The sequence below is a fragment of the Sinohyriopsis cumingii genome, chromosome 8 (assembly GCF_028554795.1).
Source record: "Sinohyriopsis cumingii isolate HCF-2022 chromosome 8, ASM2855479v2, whole genome shotgun sequence".
Classification (NCBI taxonomy): Eukaryota; Metazoa; Mollusca; class Bivalvia; order Unionida; family Unionidae; genus Sinohyriopsis; species Sinohyriopsis cumingii.
Genome location: NC_142968.1, coordinates 59780868 through 59804371, shown reverse-complemented (window position 1 = coordinate 59804371; position 23504 = coordinate 59780868). Strand labels below are relative to the sequence as shown.

The window sequence follows — 23504 nt, the reverse complement described above, 5'->3', positions numbered from 1 at the left end:
TAGCTGTCTTTTATGTTTATGTAACAGATTAATAATGTGCCAGAGTCCCCTGACAGTAGTACCCACACTTGTCTAGTGTATTGACTTCCACCCAGTGGGATATTTTTTTTCTTTTCTTTTCTTATGTGAACACAGTTAAGAAATTTTATGGTGATGTATGAGAGAAAATCTTTGGAATATTATGAAGAAATGTTGATTATATAACAAATGTCAATTTGATATTTAAAGGAGTTTTAATTGTACCTTTTACTTTACATACATTGACACAGTTTCAAATCTTTTCTTCTGAGTTTTTATCTTTTAATACTATATGTTTATATTTACTTGGGTGACTTTTTCTTTTCAACTTTCAAAAATAATTTCATCCATACACTTTTTGGACAAGCTTTGAATTGGTGGCATATAACCAATAATAAGCCCATATATCATTATACATATGTACGTACATACATAACTACATGCATGCATGCATACAACCATTTATACATACATACATACATACATACATGTATGCATACATACATACATACATGTGGTAAATTGAGTAATTATTCAAACTCCGGCAGCATTATCATTCATTGTGTCTTTGGTTTATCTTGTGTAGCAATATTTTGCTTCAAGAACTCTGATGTGTGGCCACCCAGACTTATTTATTATGAATAAGAAATAAAAAAATTAAGGTCATTACTATCTGATTCAGCAATAATGAAACACCATCCTTATTCGAACAAATTGAAACAAATAACGCCCTAATTTCAGACCTGGGGGTAAAGAATTGTACATCATCTCAGGATAGTGGCTGAGCTCAAGTTGGTTGCGATAGTTGGTTTCAGAGAAAGGCATGTTATTGATATTACCTTTGCACACAGTTACCTTTCATGTGCTGATGAACTATACACTTTTACACTGTAAATATCAATTAGCAATCCTGTAGAGCTAATGAAGACTTTAGCTGAATGATCAAGCGAGTATTGGTAGTTTGAAAATGCCTTTCAGTGTTACATTGAATAGAAGCATTACCCTGGCTGCCTTTCTTTAAATGTAGATTGAAAACTTGTCAAAACCCTTGCTGAATAGCTTGTGAGTTTGACACATTAAAGAGATGGTCTAGTTCTAAATGCTGATGGCTTTCACTAAAGCAATGAGAGAGGATATATGCATATAAATATGACCATTTTGCTAATGAATGAACACCACCTGTGACATTACTGCTCGCTTGATGTGACTGAATGAAGAGAGACAGTGACAGGCTGCCCTGCAATATCAGTGGACTCATAATGCGGTTTATTTTTGTGGAATGATTAAAAAGCAAAGCCTATGAGCAAGCTGTCGCTGATGGAGGATTTGTGTGTGTGTGTGTGTTTGATTTGGGTTTTAAACTCATGACCTGCTATATCTGAGACAGACACTCTAATCACTAGGCCACCAGAGTCGTCTGCTGATTTAGGAATGTCAAGTATACTGTTCATGTGGCATGGCAGACACTACAGTCAACCCAAATAGGTAGTTTCGCTGGTTTGTTGCAAATACACTATACGTTGATCTTACTTCATTGTGGGAGTTTATGTTTAAATATCTTAAAATTGTGTTGTTTTCTTAAATTTCATGAAATTTTTTTATTTTTATGACTGGGTATATAATTAAATCTATTTTACGTTTTTTTATCGGTAGTCAAAGAAAATTGGTTGTAGGTATGCTGGCTTTAAAATAGTAGTCGCCAAACAAATCGCCATCCTCAATATTTTGCCACCAATTTTCCAAAAAAATGTCACCGTTATCATAATACAGTATTATTCGTTTATGGGAAAGGGGCTGAAAATAACTTGAAATTTCGCATACAAGTGAAATTTGTAAGAGATCATCGATAGTCAGTGACTGGCATTTACACAGAGAATTTTGGGGGGAAATTTTTATTAAATGAAGACAACTAGTCTGAAATACACTTGTATAGTGACAATTTACATATGTGTAGTACACTCCACAACGTGTTTAATAATATATGCAAATGAAAAATCTGCGAATTAGAGTATTCGATCATATATTAGAAAATTCGTGTATCAGTCAATCCCAATAGAAAACACAACTACTTCACATGAAAAAGGTAGTCCTCGTTTCATCGATATCCCATTAACACACGTTTCTCGAAACGATCACTCTGATATTTATTATCCTAGTAGCACATGACTGTATAGATAGGTCCCAAAAGACGTCATCAACTGCCACATTTGTGGTCAGCGGGCAGATTTACCGTTGACTTTATATGGTGTTTGGAATATAAATAAATTCATTGATTCTCAAGAGACCTTTACGAAAATTATATATATATAAACATAACGCAAATCAAGCTTTCTGTTAGTATCTTTATTTGTGATTTATAAATTTGACTTTCCTTCAGTGTGCCTTGTTAAAAATGGTAAACTTTAGTGATTTTAGGAGAAACTGCCATGTTGCTCATCGTCTAGGCAAAATGGGCAGAATATCGTCTGCTAGTGACCTTATCGGGAAGCATCTATAGATGTTTATATGCTACATGTACATGTACTTAAACTGACCTAGATTTGGGTCAGCCAGAGACAACTACCATGATGCCGATGCTACCAATGGGATGAGGCTATTTAAAACGAAATGAAAATATGGGAACAAATTAAAAAGTTTAACATTCTTGCGAGATGTCCAACCTTCATGTAACTTGACGGCCAGATAGCTGTTGCTTCAAAATATTGGAACTTTAATTGGGGTTTTAAACTGCCATTGGTAGCGATAGTAAGCATGAACTTTGTGTTGTAAACAGGAAACTTTCACCGCACAATAAATATGTTCCAATAACTATAAAAATAAAACAATGCTTTTTTAAGTTTGTTGCCTACTTTCTTTGATCAAATGTCTTCGGCTTGCTGTGATGAAGGCTAATGTTTTATTGAAGGCGCCGCTAAAGGCCCTCTTTGAAGGACCAAACAAATGCCCGTTTGTTATTTCTGCGGTAAAATCAAATAATTGTAAAACTTGACCGAGACAGATTTTTTTCTCCATTTGTTTAGTACATCAAACCTTCAAAGCAATCAGTTTTCTTTTAAATTTCAGCAACACTGTTTTTTTTTTTTTTTTTCTGGTGCGTTTTTCAAAAAGGAAAAACATTGCCATCCCGTTCCCGCCTTCAGAGGTGGTCAATTGTAGCTAGTCAGGTAGTATGACTATTTGGGTTACATTACAGCACATAATAATAAGGCCAGACATCAGCATAAGCAGATTGTGATACAACAATGCCATGTTAGGGTCGTCTGTCAATATGAACAGAGGATATGTTTATTTAACAATATATTCCAGTGCAATTTTATATCCAAGTTTGAGGCTTCTTATTATGGTGCTTTTGAATTTCTCAACTCCAAACCCAAGACTCTATATACAATTTTTAACAGCCACAACTGTTGTCGCCAAAAAGATCGCCAGATGGTATATTGAATGGCCAATAAGGAAAAGAATTGCAATTTGCGACATTGGCGAAGCCCAGCGCGATCCCTAGACACCGGCTTTTTTTGTGTGCTAGTGGCACACTACCCAGATTAATTGTGCTGCAAATATATTCAGTATTTGCTGAAATAGTTTGGTACCTCCTCAGTACGTTTTTCTTCCCAATAGTAAATTCATACGATGACTGAAAATATTGAATCCTGCAGATTTGATAGTTAGGTCAAGTTTTACTTTTCAAGCGAAATATATTGCGAAACCATTCGAAGTAAAAGCTATCTGTATCATAGTTAGTACAGCACATACCAACTGCAAAATATTTAATCACCGATCTGAATTAGTTAGCATATCGGGCTCCACATGGTTGGCCTGAAACAGGAAGCTGAAGTACACAGTATGGAACCTCATCAACCGACGCATTATGCACACAGACAATGGTCATACGTTTTCACATTCGATTGCATGTTAAACATGTGCAATAAGTGAAATGTAGTGACTCGAATCTTCTTATTGCCTCTCTAAGATACTGTCAATATTAATTGCTGAAGGAAGCTGAGGTAGCTCATTTGGCACAGCGTAAGAGCCGTTTTTCTTTACCTAAGACAGTTGTATTCGGCAGCAATCCGTGCGAAATTAAATTTCGATAGTCTAGCTAGTAAATTGTAATTGTTATGAAACGTTTTCCATAACTTGCTTCTCACTTCTTGTTATGAGAAGGAGTTTACTCATAAATGAAGAATTGTCTTCGCCCATGGAGAGAGAGAGAGAGAGAGAGAGAGAGAGAGAGAGTTAATGCTCTCTTAAAGGGAGTTGTCACTCATAACTGTGTCGATACGTCTACATTCTTGGGGAATTCGGCGAAGCGTAGGTATGGGAACGATTGTAAGTAAAGACAAGACCTCTTGAGTTTTGATGAATGAAGTAATTTTATTTAAATAATTATATATAGAAAAGTATATTCTAGATATACATGCACTTTATATTTCTGATACAAGAAATACGTATAAAATTACAACTTTCCTTCAAGCTTACAAACTTCATTCATTTGTATAATTTCTGTCTTTTATAATATAATACAGATAATTAAACATCAAATAAATTCACGATAGCCAAAGAGGATGAAATTAAGTATTTGCGATTAATAGAAGAATTATTTAGAAGAAATGTATTTTAGCAAATTTAAAATAGAGTACTATTTTGAAATAGGATACTAAAATAATTTACTCTATTACTGAATAGAATATTTCATTTTTAAATTAATTGTTAACAATCATGAAGTTGGTAGCGAATTCGTCGTTTACAATAATCAATCATATAAATATAAATGAATATAAATTCTTAATACAATTAAACTTTCCAATAGATTATAATATAGAATAGAAAAAGAATACACAAAAATGTTGCGAACATATCAAATCGGGACTGAATTGTTAATATTAAAATCTAGAACATTAAAAGACCCTACACCTTAAAGAAACACAACGAACACAGACAGATGTTTACCTGTAAGATAGACAAGTCCCGTTGATTCTCGACGAAAGAACTAATTTGCGCAAAGCTTCTTCTCGATTATATACGAGATTTTAGAGGTATCCTCAAGGCCAAATATGAACGTTCGTCTGTCTACTTATTACATTAATTCGCCTCGAATCAGAAAGGGTCTTATCCCTCCTACTGATATTCTCCATGTCCGTGTACGTCATCATACAAAAAAGCTCCTGTAACAGCTTATTTTATAAGAAAACACGTGAAATCTTTCTGATATACGCAGCATAAAGGAATTCAGCTTGCTCAGCACACCTTGTTACTGAGTCTAAAATTTGCTGACTTAGAATACAAAATAAGTGTTCAATAGTGCAAGGGATTTTATACATTTCGCATAAAATAAAATCTTTATTAAATAATGCACATTTGTATTGCAGAACAAGAAATGTTTTTAATACAATTTACTGAAAAAAATCTATCCTAATAGTTTTACTGAAAGATTGTATCATAATATACGCATCTGTTTTAACACTTTCCTATTTTATCGAAAATCTATCCATTGCGAGACCATTGTCTTAAGCTTTTTAACCCAACTTTAGTCAGTTTTAGATTACAATATACACAACTATTGTCACACACATAGCAAATTCATTTATATTAGGTAACGTGTGTGTGTTTGTGTGTGTGTTTGTGTGTGTCTGTGTGGGTGGGTGGCTACGATGGTCTTTTGAGCTGAGATATTTTATTTTTCACGAGATAATATTTTTTTTCTTCAGATGACGCAATGGATATAATACGATGTTATATTAATATATATCAGATATTTGGTCAAAATACTGACATACGGGATTTTATTTTTTAAAAGTGTAAGGCCCCTACCCCAGAATAATAAATTGTTGTTCAGAAATACCTCGGTATACCATGGTACAAACGTTTTCGTGGTACCCAACTCTAGTATTCAGCCTCAAATTATATCATGTGAAAATACCGCCAGTATGATATATTTGACTGTTTGGCCTTAGTGTTTTCACCACAATATAGATTTTGAAGGGCGATAAACTATTGTTGTTTAAATTGAACCAACTCAACATAACTAGCCCCAGAAGACTCCTCAATTTCAGGTGGCAAGACATGATCCTGGATACTGAGTCCTTGCCCAAGCAGGCCTGTCCAGTATCCGCACATTTATGATGCAGTAACAATTGCGATGGACAGGCTATGTAGCCCGCATGCCAGCCCACCGGCTTCCGAAAACACTCTTTTTATGGCGAGTTGGAACAAGTAAAACGCTCCAAAGGAGGCAAATGAGAAGCGCTACAAGGACACAGTGAAGAAGTCATGGAAGGATTTGGGCATAAACACTGTCTCCATCGGCAGCAGCTTGCGATGCCAAACAGGACTGTCGTAGCAGAACAGCGGAGGCAGGCCAGGAAAGCCCGAACTAGTAACCCCACGATCTGTGTTGCTGCCATCCCATGTCCACACTGCTATAGAACATTCCTGGCCTTTAGCCTTCTGCACACCCACAAACCTATCGACCCCCATCAATCATCGGATGACTAAAGTGGTCCTCGTCGTCTTGAAGTACGAACACCTATGTAAGGCCTAAAATAGCACATTTTCTCTGTTTTTCACTGAAACGTACAATGTTTAAACTGGAAAGCGGTTTCGATCGAGCCTCTGGATAACAGCTGGACTTTAATTCTCTTAGTCTCGTCTACGTATAAGATCTTTCTATCTGATGATTTTCATCATATAGCTTTGCTACCTGATGTCGTTATGCCACCATTTTGTTCTTAACGTTAATTATCTTTGTCATGTGTATGCACCCACGTTTTTGTTTTCCCATTTGACCTATTCGTATACATAGAGTATATTAGTCAACTTAAACTACTTTTTTTCTTCATTTGTAATGATTTAAATACAACATTCAATGCTTGTAATATCCACGTTAACTAAACATATTCGCAGTGCAGATACGGGTATTGTTCCTAAGAAGTATTATTCACTCACTGTGGCATGACCGTTTTTTGTGCGAAATAAAAATTGAATTTTCTTTATATACTGGTTCAGCTTATTAAGAACGTCTTCACTGAGATGACATTAATAATAAATTATGGTGAACCATTAGGTTTATATTTAAAAAAAACAGCATCTCGTTGCTTCATCGCAAAGAGGCGAAGCTGCGAAGTAACGATGATGAAGATTTGCCTAAGAAATGCTATAGATCTCATATATAGTTTTACTACACTCAGATATTTTGTACGGGGGCCCCTGATGGCCGAGTGATCTAAGGCTCTGGCCTTTACAGATCACTGACATCCTACCATTGTTCGCGTAGGTTCGAGTCAGCGTCGGTAATGAGGTCCCTTGCCAGTACCTTCCCGTGCGTCCATGGTTCTTCGTTGGGTGAGGTATTTAATCTTGATGGGCCAGTCTCAAGGTTATTATTATCACCTTAGCGTATCGACTATGGCACATTATGTGTACAACTATACATTATTCCGATCTATCCACCCCTGATATGAACTATTTATTTATCTCTCATATCTACTAAGAGGTGAGGAGTGTAGTGTGTGTGTTTAGTTATCGGGATATACGAGCCGATCTGTAGGCATCTCGTGGTCATATATTCATGATAGATCCTGTACGCCAAATGTACAAAAAGGTGCTGGTGCGAAAGAATTACTGGTAAGGGGAAAAAAGGGTTACACGATTCCTTGAATTCAAGATTCAATTATCGTACGTATTTTAGGTTCCATACAATTGTAATAATTTGATAACTGTTCGACTGAAGACATTCATTTTCGGGACAATGAGAAAATTTGGATACATTTCGCCTCTCATTTGTGTAATTTTGCCTTTCGCGTGTGGTTTCTATATAGACGGTTGCCCGCTGTACGGATGTCGACCAAGTGGTACATTTGCTTATCAGCTGAATGTGCCTACCAACGCTTCAGTGGCATGGGTTAGTAGCTTTTCTGTGGGACCGCTACCAAAGGGGCAGGGGTGTGTAGGTAATCTGGAAAACTTGGTGTGCCAGTCCAACGGCCCTGGACCAATGGACGTGTAAGCATCTCTCTCTCTCACTCATACACACACATATATTCCCACATGTAGCGGTTCTAACGTCGCAGTTAAGTCCACTGCGAACTTCAGGGTTCTTGAAAAAACGTCAATTTTAACTTGGTTTTTGAGTCATTAGTCCGGCTAATTATTCATTTTTCTTTGTCCAAATGTAACAAATACCTAGTTATTTACTCTCAAGTCACGAGTAACTAAATGCTAAGTTTTGAGATTTGATATAGTAGTAGCAGAAGCCTTATTAGATGCAGTACTGTTTTTTTTGTTGTTGCTGATATTGTTATTGTTGTTATTTTCCACAATGTAGTAGTAAATGTATCAGTTCGTTTTTTTTCCCCACTAGTTTATTCACTCATACATCTATTCCAACACATTATTTTGAAGCTAATAATTTTCAGAGGTTACGTTGCCATAGATGCGGACGGGGGTTATCAATTATGGCGTAACGGATTCCTTCATTTTCCCACCCTCCCCGTGATGGATAGCAACGGTGACGTATTCGGATCTGACGGAGTTTCACTGACGTTGAACGACGCTGATGGCCATCTAGAGCCTGTTATTTATTTGAAACCAACACTGCGTCCAGTCTTTAAGTAAGTCGGGCTATATGGTTATATTTCCTACCCCCATTCGCGAGTGCTTTTGTGTTTAATTTATGTAATTGTGTGTCTTTAAAACAGATTTATGAATTTTCACGTGTCACATGTTTAAATATTTTGTCAATATTCGTCAACGATAACAACAATTATTTCACGGGACGCTGAACTACTTTCTTTGCATAGTCTGAAAACGCTCACGTGCCATTATGAAACACGGCCACATGTCACGTAGTCCACATGACAAGAAACTTCTCTAATAATATATATAACAATTTTAGTTTGCATATTCTTTGTTTGTTGTTGGTTATGCTTTCGTCATGCCAGACTTTTATTTCGGATACACCATTTAAATATCACCGCTCCGGTGGCCTAGTAGTTCGAGCGTCCGCCTCGGATGCGGGAGGTCGTGGGTTCGATCCCCGGCCGAGTCATACCAGAGACTTACAAAAATGGTACTAACAGCTGCCTCGCTTGGCGTTCAGCATTAAGAGGTTAGTGTTAGGACTGGTGTCAGGATAATGTGACTGGGTGGGACATCATGCTACATGTCTGCGGCATGATGCCCCAGTGCTAGACATCACTATAAACTAGCACATTGCAGACATCGTAGCAATATGACTGAAAAATTGTTAAAGCTATGTTAAAATTCAAAATCACATCACAATACCATTTAAATATCATGGGTCCAAAAAGTATGATGCCATTTATCAACAGTGTTGCCTAACTTGGACAAAATAATAGGCAAGTACAATAAAAGAAAGAATTTAAAAAATAAAGCTTCTGTTTTAGAGACCAATTTTCGTTTATTCTGACATTAACCAGTATGCTCGATTGATCAGACATAAATACTATCAAATTACCGCCAAGGAAGAGCAACATCTTGCTGTAAAATATTAACAACTTAGGGACCATGTTTTGTGCAGTCAGATTTTTGTTATCGTTCAAAATATATCGTTAAAAACTAAAGGAAGAAGTTATTTATCTATCATAAACGATTCTTCACAACAACAACAACAACAAAAAGAACCTTTTTCGGTTTGTGAAGCACATAAAATGCAGAAACCCACGAAAACATTGGACGAGTTCTTGTAAATATACACATTCCACTTGTAAGAGAAAATATATTCATTGCTTTAATGTGGTTTCCTCAAGGTATCAATAAAACCTATTATTAGTAGGGTTATAATTGTTTCTTTTGTTTTTTTCCTTAATGACTGTTTGTATTTGTGGTTTTTTGTTTGTTTGTTTATTTCTTTATATTGTTGCATAACCGAAATTCCATTACCAATATAGCTTTAGGACAGTAAAGGACCAATTCACTTTTATGTTTTTAAACTCAAAAAGCTACCGTACTTTTCCACGTCTGAGACTTATTTATTTATAATGATAGGTGTTAAATGTTGATATCTTTCAGTATGGAGATCGCTGATGATGACTTTCTGTTGATAGTATCAGAGCAGGGCGATATTGCAGTGTGGCAGACAGGTAGGTTGATGTGTGTGGCAGACAGGTAGGTGGATGTGTGTGCTCTGATTACACTATATTTCGTGAGTGACACTTTTATTGGATTTTGTTCTTGATACAAACCGGGAATTGAAAGAGCAAATAAAAAATGGTTCTTTTGTGAACTAACGAAACTCTTTCACTAAGCCAATTATTTGAGGACCGACAAAAATGTCATCTTTTTTAAACTTTTTTACAAAACTGCGGAAGTTGATATGTTAGAAGTTAAATTAATTAACGGGATATCATCATCAGTAAATATAAACTCGTTCTTAATATTTACTGAAAATTGTTCACAGGACTTGAGTTCCATGGGATGAAGTATTATCGCTACACTTCTGCATAATGTTTCTGTATACCGTTGATATATTTTGCTTATAAAAAGAGTTCAACTACACACAACACAAACCCTGATCAGCCGTGACATAATGTATCGACAGATAAGGGTCTGAGTTGGTTGTTCTAATGATTACTCCCAACAAACTGCACAGATCCAGATTTTTGAAAGCATTATGCGACTTCAGATCTGGGTCTATGCTGTTTGAACTTGGATCAAACCTATAGTCAGTTATATACGGTAATTTTGTCCACAATGTTTGGCAATTTCCAATAGTCTCTCTCTCTCTCTCTCTCTCTCTCTCTCTCTCACCTATATTGTCTCTAAATAGAAACGAAATTTTGGGTAATCATAGCTTAAAAACTGTTCATTTTCAAAATTGTTTGGAAACAGTCAAATGGGTTTGATGTTAACTAAGAATCAACGATTTAGGGAAATTGGTCTATATACTCCTGATGAGGGACGCATCTCATTACAAAAGCCGCTTATCAAAATAATCCAACGGCAGCAAAACTGTTTTTTTTTTTATTATCACCTACGCAACAACACATTGTAAATAGTTTCAATAAAGTCTGGTATTTAACTTTCATGAAAACGCGTCACTTTGTGAATCTTTCGAAACTGACGTTTCCGTCACTGAGAAAGAAATAAAAAATGGTTCTAAACAGTAAATTGTGACATTATATATACTTTCAAGGAAACCTTTTTTTTGTACAGTGTTTTTGACACTGATCGGAATAGAAGACATTTTCTTGGCTTTTCTTTTCTTTTAGTTTTAATCAATGGGTTTTACTATTTCATAAACTCAAACTTTGACGCTTCTTTTCTCTGGGGTACAAGATGTAACACACCTAGGGTATGTGCTATTTCTATTTACTTATCCGTCTAGATTTTATCTATTATTTTGATATGGGGAGTCACTGTTGGGAAAATGTTTCTCGAAGTGAATAATTAGAAGGCTAAGATGGAGCAAACGTCATAACATACAGCATTTCCGGAACTTTGTGGAAGCATGGATTAAACAAGGAACTGTCTGGGTATTCTGACGTATACGTGCTTGGTCATTTGAGATAGTAACACTTGTGTGTATTAGTTGTTTGGGTCATGCCTTTTCCTCCAATATCGATCTACGACTTAGATGAGCGTACTGATAAATAATATTATTGTGAAGCGAAACATTGCAAATGTGAATTTGGAGTTTTGTGAAAGTGTGGTCAATAGTTTAATGGCCCTTCAGTTGAGAGCGGCTGTTGTCTTGAGGTCCTTGAAAATAGGAACAAAGTGACATAAAACCATTCTCACGTACTTGTCATTTGCTTCTCTTCTGTAGTGATGCGCTGTTCGATCCTCATGCGTGTTGCAGTATGACTTGTGGATCTTCTAAGACATCACAAAAGGACGATGTGTTAATATTGCCAAGGACAAGACTCACAAAAGCTATTTTAAAACAAAACACCTCAAGAGTCTTCCTAAGTTTAGCATTTCACTTTTCAGTTGTTAAAACTATAGCATTTTAGACGCTGCAATCAAAGAAATGTGTGTGTGTGTGTGTGGGGGGGGGGTTGAGAGAGAGAGAGAGAGAGAGAGAGAGAGGAGTATAGACTGAAGTCAATTATGCCCAGACAATATAGTTTCTATATGTCAGATGACGACATATTGTGAGAGGCCACCATCACAACTATTATACTTATTGCCATTATTATTTCAACGATTACAAAACGCACACGAACAATCAGCATAACTGGAATGCCTTTTTCATTTCCAGCGCAAATTCATCTGTTATTGCCACGTTTAGAAATAGAAACAACCGTGCAATGGCAAAACTTAAAACTTAAAATGATCGCTCAACACTTCAAGTTGAACTGTAGGTTTAAGTCCTGTATCTATCACAAGTCAAGTAGAAAACAAGAAGTACTTGTTAATATCCGAATATACTTCCAAGGTTAAATGTGCAGAAAACAATAAAACACACCTAGAGGGATGACACACAACTGTGCATGTGTATATATTCAAGTTAAAGTCTCCAAACTATGAAGTTTTTTTTTTAAAAATCCGTTCTTACTGTTTAGACGGAATCCCGGTTTCTTCGATATTTTTGAGAGGGACAGAACAAAGAATAAATGGCACGTTCAAACCTATAGCGACACCTGTAGTTAACGGAAGCAGAGCGTACATCTTGACCCAGTTTGTACCAGATGCAGGTCAAGAGGTCAAAGTAAGAACCTACTCTGTATTTATTTGTCTTCGATAGTGTTCCTGATGTTTTTCTATGTTTTTCTTAATGTTGTTATTCTGTATTTTACTATTCCAAACGGATGAGAGGATTAAATGTAGTTTATTGATCTCCTATCAATTTTCTACCCCAGAAAGAGCCAGATTTTTATCGTCATTTCCAGCAAGTAGGGAAACGATACTATCGTTTTCTGATACCGTATTACGTTATTCTCAAACGAAGATGGGGCTACTTTATCATCGAGGTTTCCCTGTTACAATATCAGCACTTCTAGCGATAGAAGAATGCCTACATTAGCAGTAGACAATACTCTCAAAGCGACGTTACTTAATAAACCTTGCATTATATGTACAAAATCTGAAAGGAACAAACCATGATTTTGTCAGTATAACAGAAGAAGAAAATAAAACAGTTTAATGTTTTTTAATAGGCTGATAATATAGCTAGACGTTTGTTTGATTAAAGATCACACTTGGAAATCTCTTACTACAATATTACTGTACAGTACAACCAATTTTCAGGAGTTCGTAATGCGATGTTTGATTGTTAGACCATGTCTCGCTATCGGCATACAAAATCCTGATCATGACTCAACGCTTCTCATGTCGCCATGATCCGGATTATCTTATGCTGATAACTCAGCATGATCTAGCAATCACAACTAGAATGAGACCACAATTCATTTTACTATATATTCTTTACATTCGTTTCTCAGTACTGGAATTTCTATCGTGTCCAAATGATAATAAATCATATCTTATTTTAAAGTACCTTTAAAGATGAACTCACGGTGAAGTTCATGTCATAGGTTACCCGGCATTGTTTTGAGAGGCTGGACTATAAACAAAGCACCCTGCATTGGGTCTCAGATTTCAAAACTGGATCATCAATAATGCCTTATTATTCACCGTGTACTGGCACTGAAATACACAGGCAACCATATCATAATGCTCAAATTATATTGAATGAACAATTGCCTTCAAATCATCACCAAGAATGCCTAAATCTAGCTCTTGTATCACCTAAAGAGAGAGAGAGAGAGAGAGAGAGAGAGAGGAAAAGATGTTCTAAAACTACATAGGGACTACTTTCATGGATACTGAACCAGAAACAAAAATTGATCTGATTCCATTTGTGATACTGTGATACTACTACTACTACCAACACCCCACCCCATATATATATATATATATATATATATATATATATATATATATATATATATATATATATAACTTTTGTAACAAGATAACATTACGTTTAATTGTAAATTTTTTCTTGATACTGTATAGGCTTGCTTAAATTAATTATTAGAAAGTGATTAGCAGTGTTTAACTTCTGTTGAAGTAATTAGTAGGTCCTTTATTTTGTAATATTCTATTTTTCTATAATGTTAAATTAGCTTTTTTACGGCAGTAACGATCGTGTCTTTATGAATTTTCAATGACACCAAACCATATTTAAAACGATAATCATTCTGAAATAGAGACAATTTAATTTTGTAAAATTACAGCTAGACTTAACTCTCTTGTGCGGGAAAGGTTCTACTCAAGAAGTAGAACAAACTGAATTCGGTGAATTTGATGATAGAAAAACACCCCTGAACATAATAAAAAGGGATAAAATAGATTATGTCATTGAAGGTTTTTTGTTGTTGATAATCTTGCATACCATATTTGGGCTGGAAATACACGAAAATACAATATGGATATGTAACAGGACTGAATACTTACCATTGTTCATAATTAGGTAACATCAGCTCATATGGAACTCATAAATTTGTCTGAATGCATTACAGCTATAAAGCATGTATAAACGTATAAACAAACACAACATGTGTCATTTTATATGACTCAAAATCTGTTATAAATTCATAGTTTATCCTATATAAGACCATCAAGATAAAAATTAGACCAATTTCACAAAGTATACGATCAATCTGTAAATGTGTTTCTCAACTACTGGAATGGAGAGACAACGGCATTCGCATCAGAACATTAAATATTTATACGCAGTAGTTGTTGCCAGATGCAAACGTAATTGATTGATGGTTACAAGGTAACATAATCCTGAATAGGTTAAGCATATTGGAAAATAAACCGAGAGAGAGTTGTTGTTGTTGTTGTTGTAGGGTTTAACGCCATTTTTCAGCACACGATAGGCTATACATGGCGGCCAGTATTAATGGTGGAGGAAGACCCCGGGAAAACCCCGGAAAGAACCACCGACCAACGAGAAGCTACTGGCAAGCTTTCTCACATACCCACATTAGCCGAATCCGAGACTCGAACCCACTCAGACAGAGGTGAGATGGCAGTGATCCGTAACGGAGAGCGCTTTAGACCACTCGGCCACTCGGGGCCCCAACCGAGAGAGAGAGAGAGAGAGAGAGAGAGAGAGAGAGAGCATTCACTACATAAGTTTAAAGCTGTACGTGCAATTGGGTTTCAAACTGAACAAGAGACGCAAGTAGTAAGGTGGTCCAACCTAGTGACAATGGAAAACTTTGGCGACAAGGGGAATTTAATGGGCCACCCTAGTGACATTGGAAATCCCAGTCAGAAAGGTTGTGGGCCACTTTGGCGACAAGGGGAATTTAACATAGGAAGTGTAACATGGAGTGAATGGGGAACTGAACATAGCGACATGGAACTGAGCCACTTTAGCGTCAATGGGACCTTAACGTTAAGAATGGGTATATCAAAATTGGTACCAATGGGAATTTAACATGGAAATTGCACTTTATAGGGTGAAATGTGCTTGTAGGGACAAAGAGTTGATAGGGACAAACACAGACATACATAAACAAAGAAATACCCATCAAAGCACACAGAAAAGACAACAGAGATGTTCCAAAGAAGTACTGACAGACAAAATAGAGACTCCAATAAGAAAAGTCTATTTGATTGGTACACAACATGCTAAAATACCCCTTTAGGTTTACTGAATCCTTTCCTTTCTTTAACGCACTTTGATGTGACGGTATGGTGGTGAAAGAGGTCAATGATGTTTGTTCCTTCTCTTTTTAATATGTACTCGCAATGAAGTGTCGTTCTTGGAAGTCGTCCCTTTTTATACTAGGTGATATCAGCTTGTCCATAAGGCAAAGTCTTGTAGTCTCGAATTCCCACTGGTTGCACATAGTTGTTCACGGTGTTAATACATAAACAACTAAGATGTGATACTGCAATGGCGATATGATCGTGAGGCACAGCTTCGTATTCGAATATCTTGTTGGACTTGAGCCTTACGCTCGATACTTGCTGTTTTGAAAGGATTCATCGTTCTCGATTAACGTTGATAGTTACAAGTTACAATGAACTATTGGTCTTGAACGTTGTCCCTTTTTACATGCTGACCAATATCGACGTGACCATACGGTAAAGTGAAGTGGTTGGGAAACCGCACTCGCTTCTGGTTCACGATTTGATGCACGTTTTCTAATTATCGACTGATAATTTGGTGTTGGATAAACGTACAATCTTGTGCGGTTCGTATGTGGTCACTCTGAAATTTCGATCCTTTCCAGACTGCAAGGTTTCTTTCAATACTCCAAAGTTCACCACTCGACTGGTGCGATAACTGAGAGTCAATCCTTTCATTTTACAGTCGGTGTGCACTTTCCCATGTTTGTCTCGGTATTCGTAGCCGTAATTTTTAGGACCGCAACTAGCAGAACTTAGATTTTGTCGTCGTGGTGCTCGTACGTCCAGGTTCCTAAATGGTCTCCTTCGACGTCAGGGTGATGTTGACCCAGGCGATCGATGTAGATGCAACCTTCCCCGCTGCTATATAGTCATGGACGAAAGCAGTTCCATGGCTCTATTTTTCATTAACAAATTGTTTGTCAGAGATAACTGTATCGTAATAGAGGCGAAAGTTTTCCAGCTCGTCTTACTTGTTCTGCTGTGTAACTGCACCGTCTTCTCTGGGTTCTACCTCTTCATCTGCTTTTGCAAGCGTAATATCAAAGCTTAAATCATAATGAAGAGACAATGATACAGTGTTCAAAGATATGTTAGAATCTGAAAACCAAGTTGTATTCTAAATTTCTTTTCATACATTACAAACTTGCAACTTTAGTACCAGTATTTTTTAAAATTTCCTAACCATGATCTCAACGTTCTCAATTTATCATTTGATGATTAGTTGTTCAATCCTATTAGTTCTAATATAACTATTTAACAAACACCATGTCCTAAAAGGTTATATCCATTTAACCTGACAAGGCCATCGTGTCCATATAATCTGGTGGCATGTGCTATCAAGGATATTACCGGAATACGTACAAAACGGTTACAGGCAAACACGTTAGACCATATAATCTGGTGGCATGTGCTATCAAGGATATTACCGGAATACGTACAAAACGGTTACAGGCAAACACGTTAGACCTTACTGAAGTAGCAAATAACATTTACTCAAAATAAATTCACTTACAATAAAAAATTAGCAATAACATCACACAAAAACCACCATTATATCGTTACTACTTTACGATCGTGTCACCTAGTGATTAATGGCAAGGAGGACAATTTTTCATGCCTGATTATGGTATCCGCAAATGCCCGTTTTCGCTTGTATCATACTTTAATTAGCAGGCCAAGATCGCAAGCCGGCAATTAGTACATTATGTGTCTCCCGATTAATTAGTCATTCAGCAGAGTGCATTACACGAAACATGCTTATCAGGCACCACACTAATGAGCGCTGTGCATCAAGCGAGAAAGTAGGAATATTCCATACATTCACTAAAATGGAGGATGCTGGTTATCTGCGGTCTCCGAAACACCGGAAGTGAGACGCATCTTACGTCAAAGTACAATACCCTGGCATAATAAAGAATCAGGGCTGTATGTTGACTGACACTGGAATAAACCGCGATTTCTTTTGAGGTAAAAAAAAACTAAAGGTTTAAGTGGGTTTTTTTTGTGTCAGTTCGACAGGCTTGAAAGAGAAACTTGTGTCTCGAAGAAGAATAAACAGAGGACATGCACTACACTATTCTTACCTATGAGGCGAAGTTCTGTAAATCAAGCTTATTTAAGATCTCGTCAAATTAGAGGCTTATAGTAAGTACGGTTGAGATATAAATTTCTTTTGTTAAATTATGTTGCAGCAACATGAGCTAAAATGACATTTACTGACCATAGATCTTCTAAATAATGTTATGGTTTACTGTAAATCAAACTCCTATAGCGTGACATCAATCTATCATTCTATGCATTAAATCCATCAGTCTTTGGGAAAGTAATGCTATTGAAATGAATACAAGGGGCATACTCTTATTTTAGAAGACTGGAATTGAAGCTCTTTCGAGGTCTCATCTCTCATCCACATAAAGCTGAATTGCAAATTTTGGATAAATCTAACATTACTTGGTAATATTAACGCTTCAGGAAACCAATCCATGAAGACGGATGATCAGGGACCAAAACTCTTTTCAATGATGTTGTGGAATGCTGGATATCAAAGTCGCCAGAAGGTCTCAAAAACATGAAACTGTATTATGACTTTGGTTGAAATCCAACATGCGTTAGTAACTGCATGCTGCGGAAAATGAAGTTAGGGGGATGGACAATATGAGAGAGAGAGAGAGAGAGAGAGAGAACTTTCACACATGATGTCTTGAAGTGCTAGAAAATCAAATTCATTCAAGTACTCCTCACTATATAGCTTCATGCTACTTTTGTTGGAACTCCAATAATTCCTAGTACAATTAGGATAAGGAAACAGGCTGAAAATATAACTTCTTAGGTCGAATCAACGTAAATACGATCATTAAATTGGGATAAAATTGCAAGATGTTCCCAATAAAGCTATACTGGTTAAACTTCATTGTTGACAGGTGATCATTTCAGTTACTATATTTCATTGCAAATGTCCTCAAACGGTGTACTAAGAAAACCAAATACAAGTAATCTCCCTGTGATCTGCTCGCAGTTTCCGTTTATCATTCAGCCCACATGCCTCTACGAGAAGCATATTTTGTTTATTTGCTTCAGAGCGAGTACACACCGAAAACAGCCAGGTCATCGATAGCGTGTATATTCCTATGGTAATTATTTGATGCATATTTACATGGCAATTATTTGATACATCAACATTGATTACCTCATAGTACAACTTCGCCAGCGCATTTGTATGTGAGATTATTAGAATTTTTAATTTTTTTAATTTTAAAGGGAAAGTTTATAAAATAAGTTGCATTTCCGTAAGGATCTTTATGTGAAATAGAGCACTGAAAGATATTGTATTACATGGCTTTGATAGATTTTGTTTTCTTTCTTTCTTTGCAGCCTAGTATATTAGAAATGAGACGCCTTTATGCCATAGACATCTACGATAGAATGGTGGAACAGTTGACCATCGCTTGGTATTTTAACTTCGAGAGACTCAACCAAGAAGTCGGTCAGATGGACGAGGGATTGAAACTAAGTCCCAAACCAGAGGAGGAAAGAAGTGAAAATACAATGGAAGACGACACGATGGACCCTAAACTGCTCTATGATTATGAAACGGGGACAGTCTTTGCAAGTCTTCCTCCGCCTACGGAATCTGCTTCTGACAGAAATGAAAGTCAGAGTACTAACTCCTTCTGGGGCATCAAAGATACCGGCGACGGTGCTGATTTAGTATTTATGAAATTTATGTCCATTTCATCCATTGCAAAATATGAAGGAAGTGACGTCAGGTCTGCAAAATTGGACTTCAACGGACTGAAGAGGAATTCCAAGAATGACTCAAAGCCCAAAGTAAGTAAGGGTTATTTGTGGGCAGTGGCACCTGGCGGGATAATTTACGGTTTTAATCCAGCAAACGGAGAAGTGACTAAAGCTATAAACATCACCGATACCTTGAAGGTAGTAGCGGTTACAATCACTTCTAAGTTAATGGTTGCCCGGCGAAACGATACATCTTCAGATATCCTGCTATTCGGCATCCGAGTTTCGGAGACTATTCAAGTCTTTCGAGAATTTATTGTTTCCGATGGGGCCAGCGATTTATCAACCTTAAATTTTTTGGTTGCCTACGATACATCTACAAATGTGGATAAGATAATTTGGATGATCCCTACACCTCAAAATACAGAGATCAATGGACAGATAGTGGGGATTCCTAGATCGGCAGCTAAAGACCAGAAGGGTACACATCAAGGTCACAATGATCAGCGAGACCTACTTGTGGCCTTTACACAAATCAAGGGAAAATTTTCAACGTTCTTTGCAGTTCATTAAGTACTACAGCACTGCATTTTCTCTGTTTGATTTAAGCAAAAAATGTAATTTTATTCTTAAAAGTCAGGATGTATATTTGTTATATTCTATTCTATTAAGTCAAATCCGTCTCATCTTACTGTTCGTTATACATCTATACCCAGTGATTCTTGTGTAATTTAAGCCGGTGTCGAATTGAAAAGAGAAATAAGAAAAAGGAAAACAAAAACAAACAAACAAAGATATTAAATGTTAGAACGTATCGATGGGTTATGTTATACTTTTAGAAAGAGCATTTTTAGCTAATAAATATGACATCATTGTCATACTCGTAGCTTCCGGTTCTTTCATTTCCCTGAATCTTCAGTCACATACCTAGAGTCCATAATACGTCACCGTTTCACTAAATAATTAACTTCTTTCCACATTCGACCAAATTTAGTACTTAATGCCCGTTTTCTAGCAACATTTCTGACAGAGCAAACTAATTATATATTTCAATGTATTATGATTACATCACGTTATTCGATGTTATGTTACATATTCATATTTATCAACTATTATCAGTGAAGTAACACGTCATGATATTAGGTTTGTGAAATAAATAACAGAATGGCTAACCTAATGTAAAAGCATCCAATTACATTTCCTACTTGTTTCATTTCTTCCTGCTTATTTCGTTATATCATAGATTATAATCTGGGCTTTGATTTGAAGTTTACTAAATTAGTAGCTAAAGCTCTCAAATGTTGGCTTAGGAAATCTTGTTCCATTTTTGTGTAAAGATAACACTCAAATTTTGGCTTAGGAAATCTTGTTCCATTTTTGTATTAAGATAAAACAATAAAATTTTGGCTTAGGAAATCTTGTTCCATTTTTGTGTAAAGATAACACTCAAATTTTGGCTTAGGAAATCTTGTTCCATTTTTGTGTAAAGATAACACTCAAATTTTGGCTTAGGAAATCTTGTTCCATTTTTGTATTAAGATAAAACAATCAAATTTTGGCTTAGGAAATTTTGTTCCATTTTTGTGTAAAGATAACACTCAAATTTTGGCTTAGGAAATCTTGTTCCATTTTTGTGTACAGAGAACACTCAAATGTTGGCTTAGGAAATCTTGTTCCATTTTTGTGTAAAAATAACACTCAAATGTTGGCTTAGGAAATATTGTTCCATTTTTGTGTAAAGATAACACTCAAATGTTGGCTTAGGAAATCTTGTCCCATTTTTGTATTAAGATAAAACACTCAAATGTTGGCTTAGGAAATCTTGTTCCATTTTTGTATTAAGATAAGACAGTCAAATGTTGGCTTAGGAAATCTTGTTCCATTTTTGTATTAAGATAAAACACTCAAATGTTGGCTTAGGAAATCTTGTTCCATTTTTGTGTAAAAATAACACTCAAATGTTGGCTTAGGAAATATTGTTCCATTTTTGTGTAAAGATAACACTCAAATGTTGGCTTAGGAAATCTTGTCCCATTTTTGTATTAAGATAAAACAATCAAATGTTGGCTTAGGAAATCTTGTTCCATTTTTGTGTAAAGATAACACTCAAATGTTGGCTTAGGAAATCTTGTTCCAATTTTATATTAAGATAAAACAATCAAATGTTGGCTCAGGAAATCTTGTTCCAATTTTGTATTAAGATAAAACAATCAAATGTTGGCTTAGAAAATCTTGTTCCATTTTTGTGTAAAGATGACACTCAAATGTTGGCTTAGGAAATCTTGTTCCATTTTTGTATTAAGATAAGACAATCAAATGTTGGCTTAGGAAATCTTGTTTCATTTTGTATAAAGATAACACTTAAATGTTGGCTTAGGAAATCTTATTCAATTTTTGTATAAAGATAACACTCAAAGAATCCTCTCCTTATACAAAATTTAAACTTTTCAATTCCGAAAAATAATTAAAAATATATAACGATTATGTAACACCAGAAAATGATTTAATACCCCGTAAGACGGGCTACTTTTTGTATTAGAGATTTATTCATGATATCGCATGAATGACTAAAGATGATAACATAAGCGACACGGATCTCAAGTGGGAACCATTCTGACATTTACCTAGGAATCAAATTTGTATTTTTTATCCATGAACTTCGGGTAAATATTATGCTTTACTTCTTTTAATTATTTTTATCTCACTCATAGGTTGAATAAAAGGTCTAGAACATCCGTTAAACATCTTACAAATATATAATACAGTGTTATATAACATGTACGTTTTATATCAGTTATAAACAAATCTCATAAATAAGCTGTGAATATACGAATATGAAACTTTTATTTTCATGAGACAGCAAACATTTTTCAATCGACTCATGTAATGAGACGAAGTAATTCAACCCCGCGTTGTAAAACTTTAAAACTCGTAGCATTATACAAGAAATTGACAATATTATATAACAACAATTAAGTGTATAACATAGTGTCGAGGTTCACCAGCATTAAAACCACTCTGTGTGGTAAACTTTACTGGTTAAAGTTTCTTATTATTTTCAACGTTAGGATTATAAAAAAGAGGTTAAGAATAATCCTAATGAATTATTTGTGTATCACGCTTAAAATCGTATAGAATTGACTAGCCTTTTGTACCTTTATTGGCTAAAGTAAAAATATTTCATCGACATCTCTGTGACTTTTGTCAGTGAGATTCATTCCCTAAGCAACACTGTTAACCATATACTCATTGCAATGAAGCATAGGGTGCGAATGTCTGAGGAATATATGAGCCAACGATTTCATTTTGATTCTGTTGCACACCTAGTATTGACTCTAAGCCCTGAATATCAATCTAAATGGAAGGTATTGTTGCGTTTCGATAAACTGAAACTATGTAACAGAGAGAAGAAAAACTTACAAGCTTTGTAATATTAACAAACAATTTAATTCTCTTAGTTACAAAGTGACGGTATTGTATATTAAATCCCGAATAATACTAACTGTTCTATCCCACGTCGAAAATTATAGAGTATTCGGAATGCATTTAAATAGTCTCGAATGTGCTGATATTGAATATCTTTTTTTTTTACCAAACATGACTGCTTGAGAGGTTTCATCGTGAAAGGATGCTTTTCACAGGTGTAGAATCTACAAGCTCAACATAATGGTAAATGTATATGTTCGTGTTGGTACATCATAAAAAAGTGCTTAGATTAACGAAATAGCTGTTAAGTTCACTCCTTTCTTGTGGTTGTAGATGTGAAAGTTTATGGTACAGATTGTTTTATATTCTTGAACATCAGACGATTGGTTAAACCAAAGTCACTACATTCAGATTACTTCTGTCGTTTGCATCCTCGTGGTGTGGGACAGGTTTTACCAAACTGATTGAACGATTAGTTGGGTTATCTCTGCACATAATACTCCTTTAATAAATTTCTGTGATAATGGTGTTTCCGTTTGCTTTATCCAGGAGTGTCAAGTTTATAATTTATTTCATTTGTTTTGTTTTCAATTTAAACTGTTGGAAGCCCAACTCGTGCATAACTTGTCGGAAAATTCCAGACCTAAGCTTTTACCATTGACCAGACTGGACAGATTTTGAAAGACTAAAATTTGTGAAAACATTTT

At 35.7% G+C, this 23504-nt stretch overlaps 1 protein-coding gene across 1 annotated transcript; it reads left to right on the top strand.

Moving 5' to 3' along the window:
* The first annotated feature begins 7530 nt into the window (after positions 1-7530).
* On the top strand, positions 7531-20390 carry LOC149793634 (uncharacterized). Its single transcript, XM_089966435.1, has 5 exons — positions 7531-8019; positions 8433-8627; positions 10048-10118; positions 12543-12688; positions 19006-20390. Exons 1-5 carry the CDS (start codon positions 7766-7768, stop codon positions 19942-19944), a joined length of 1605 nt encoding a protein of 534 aa, XP_089822561.1. The 5' UTR covers positions 7531-7765; the 3' UTR covers positions 19945-20390.
* The last annotated feature ends 3114 nt before the right edge of the window (positions 20391-23504 follow it).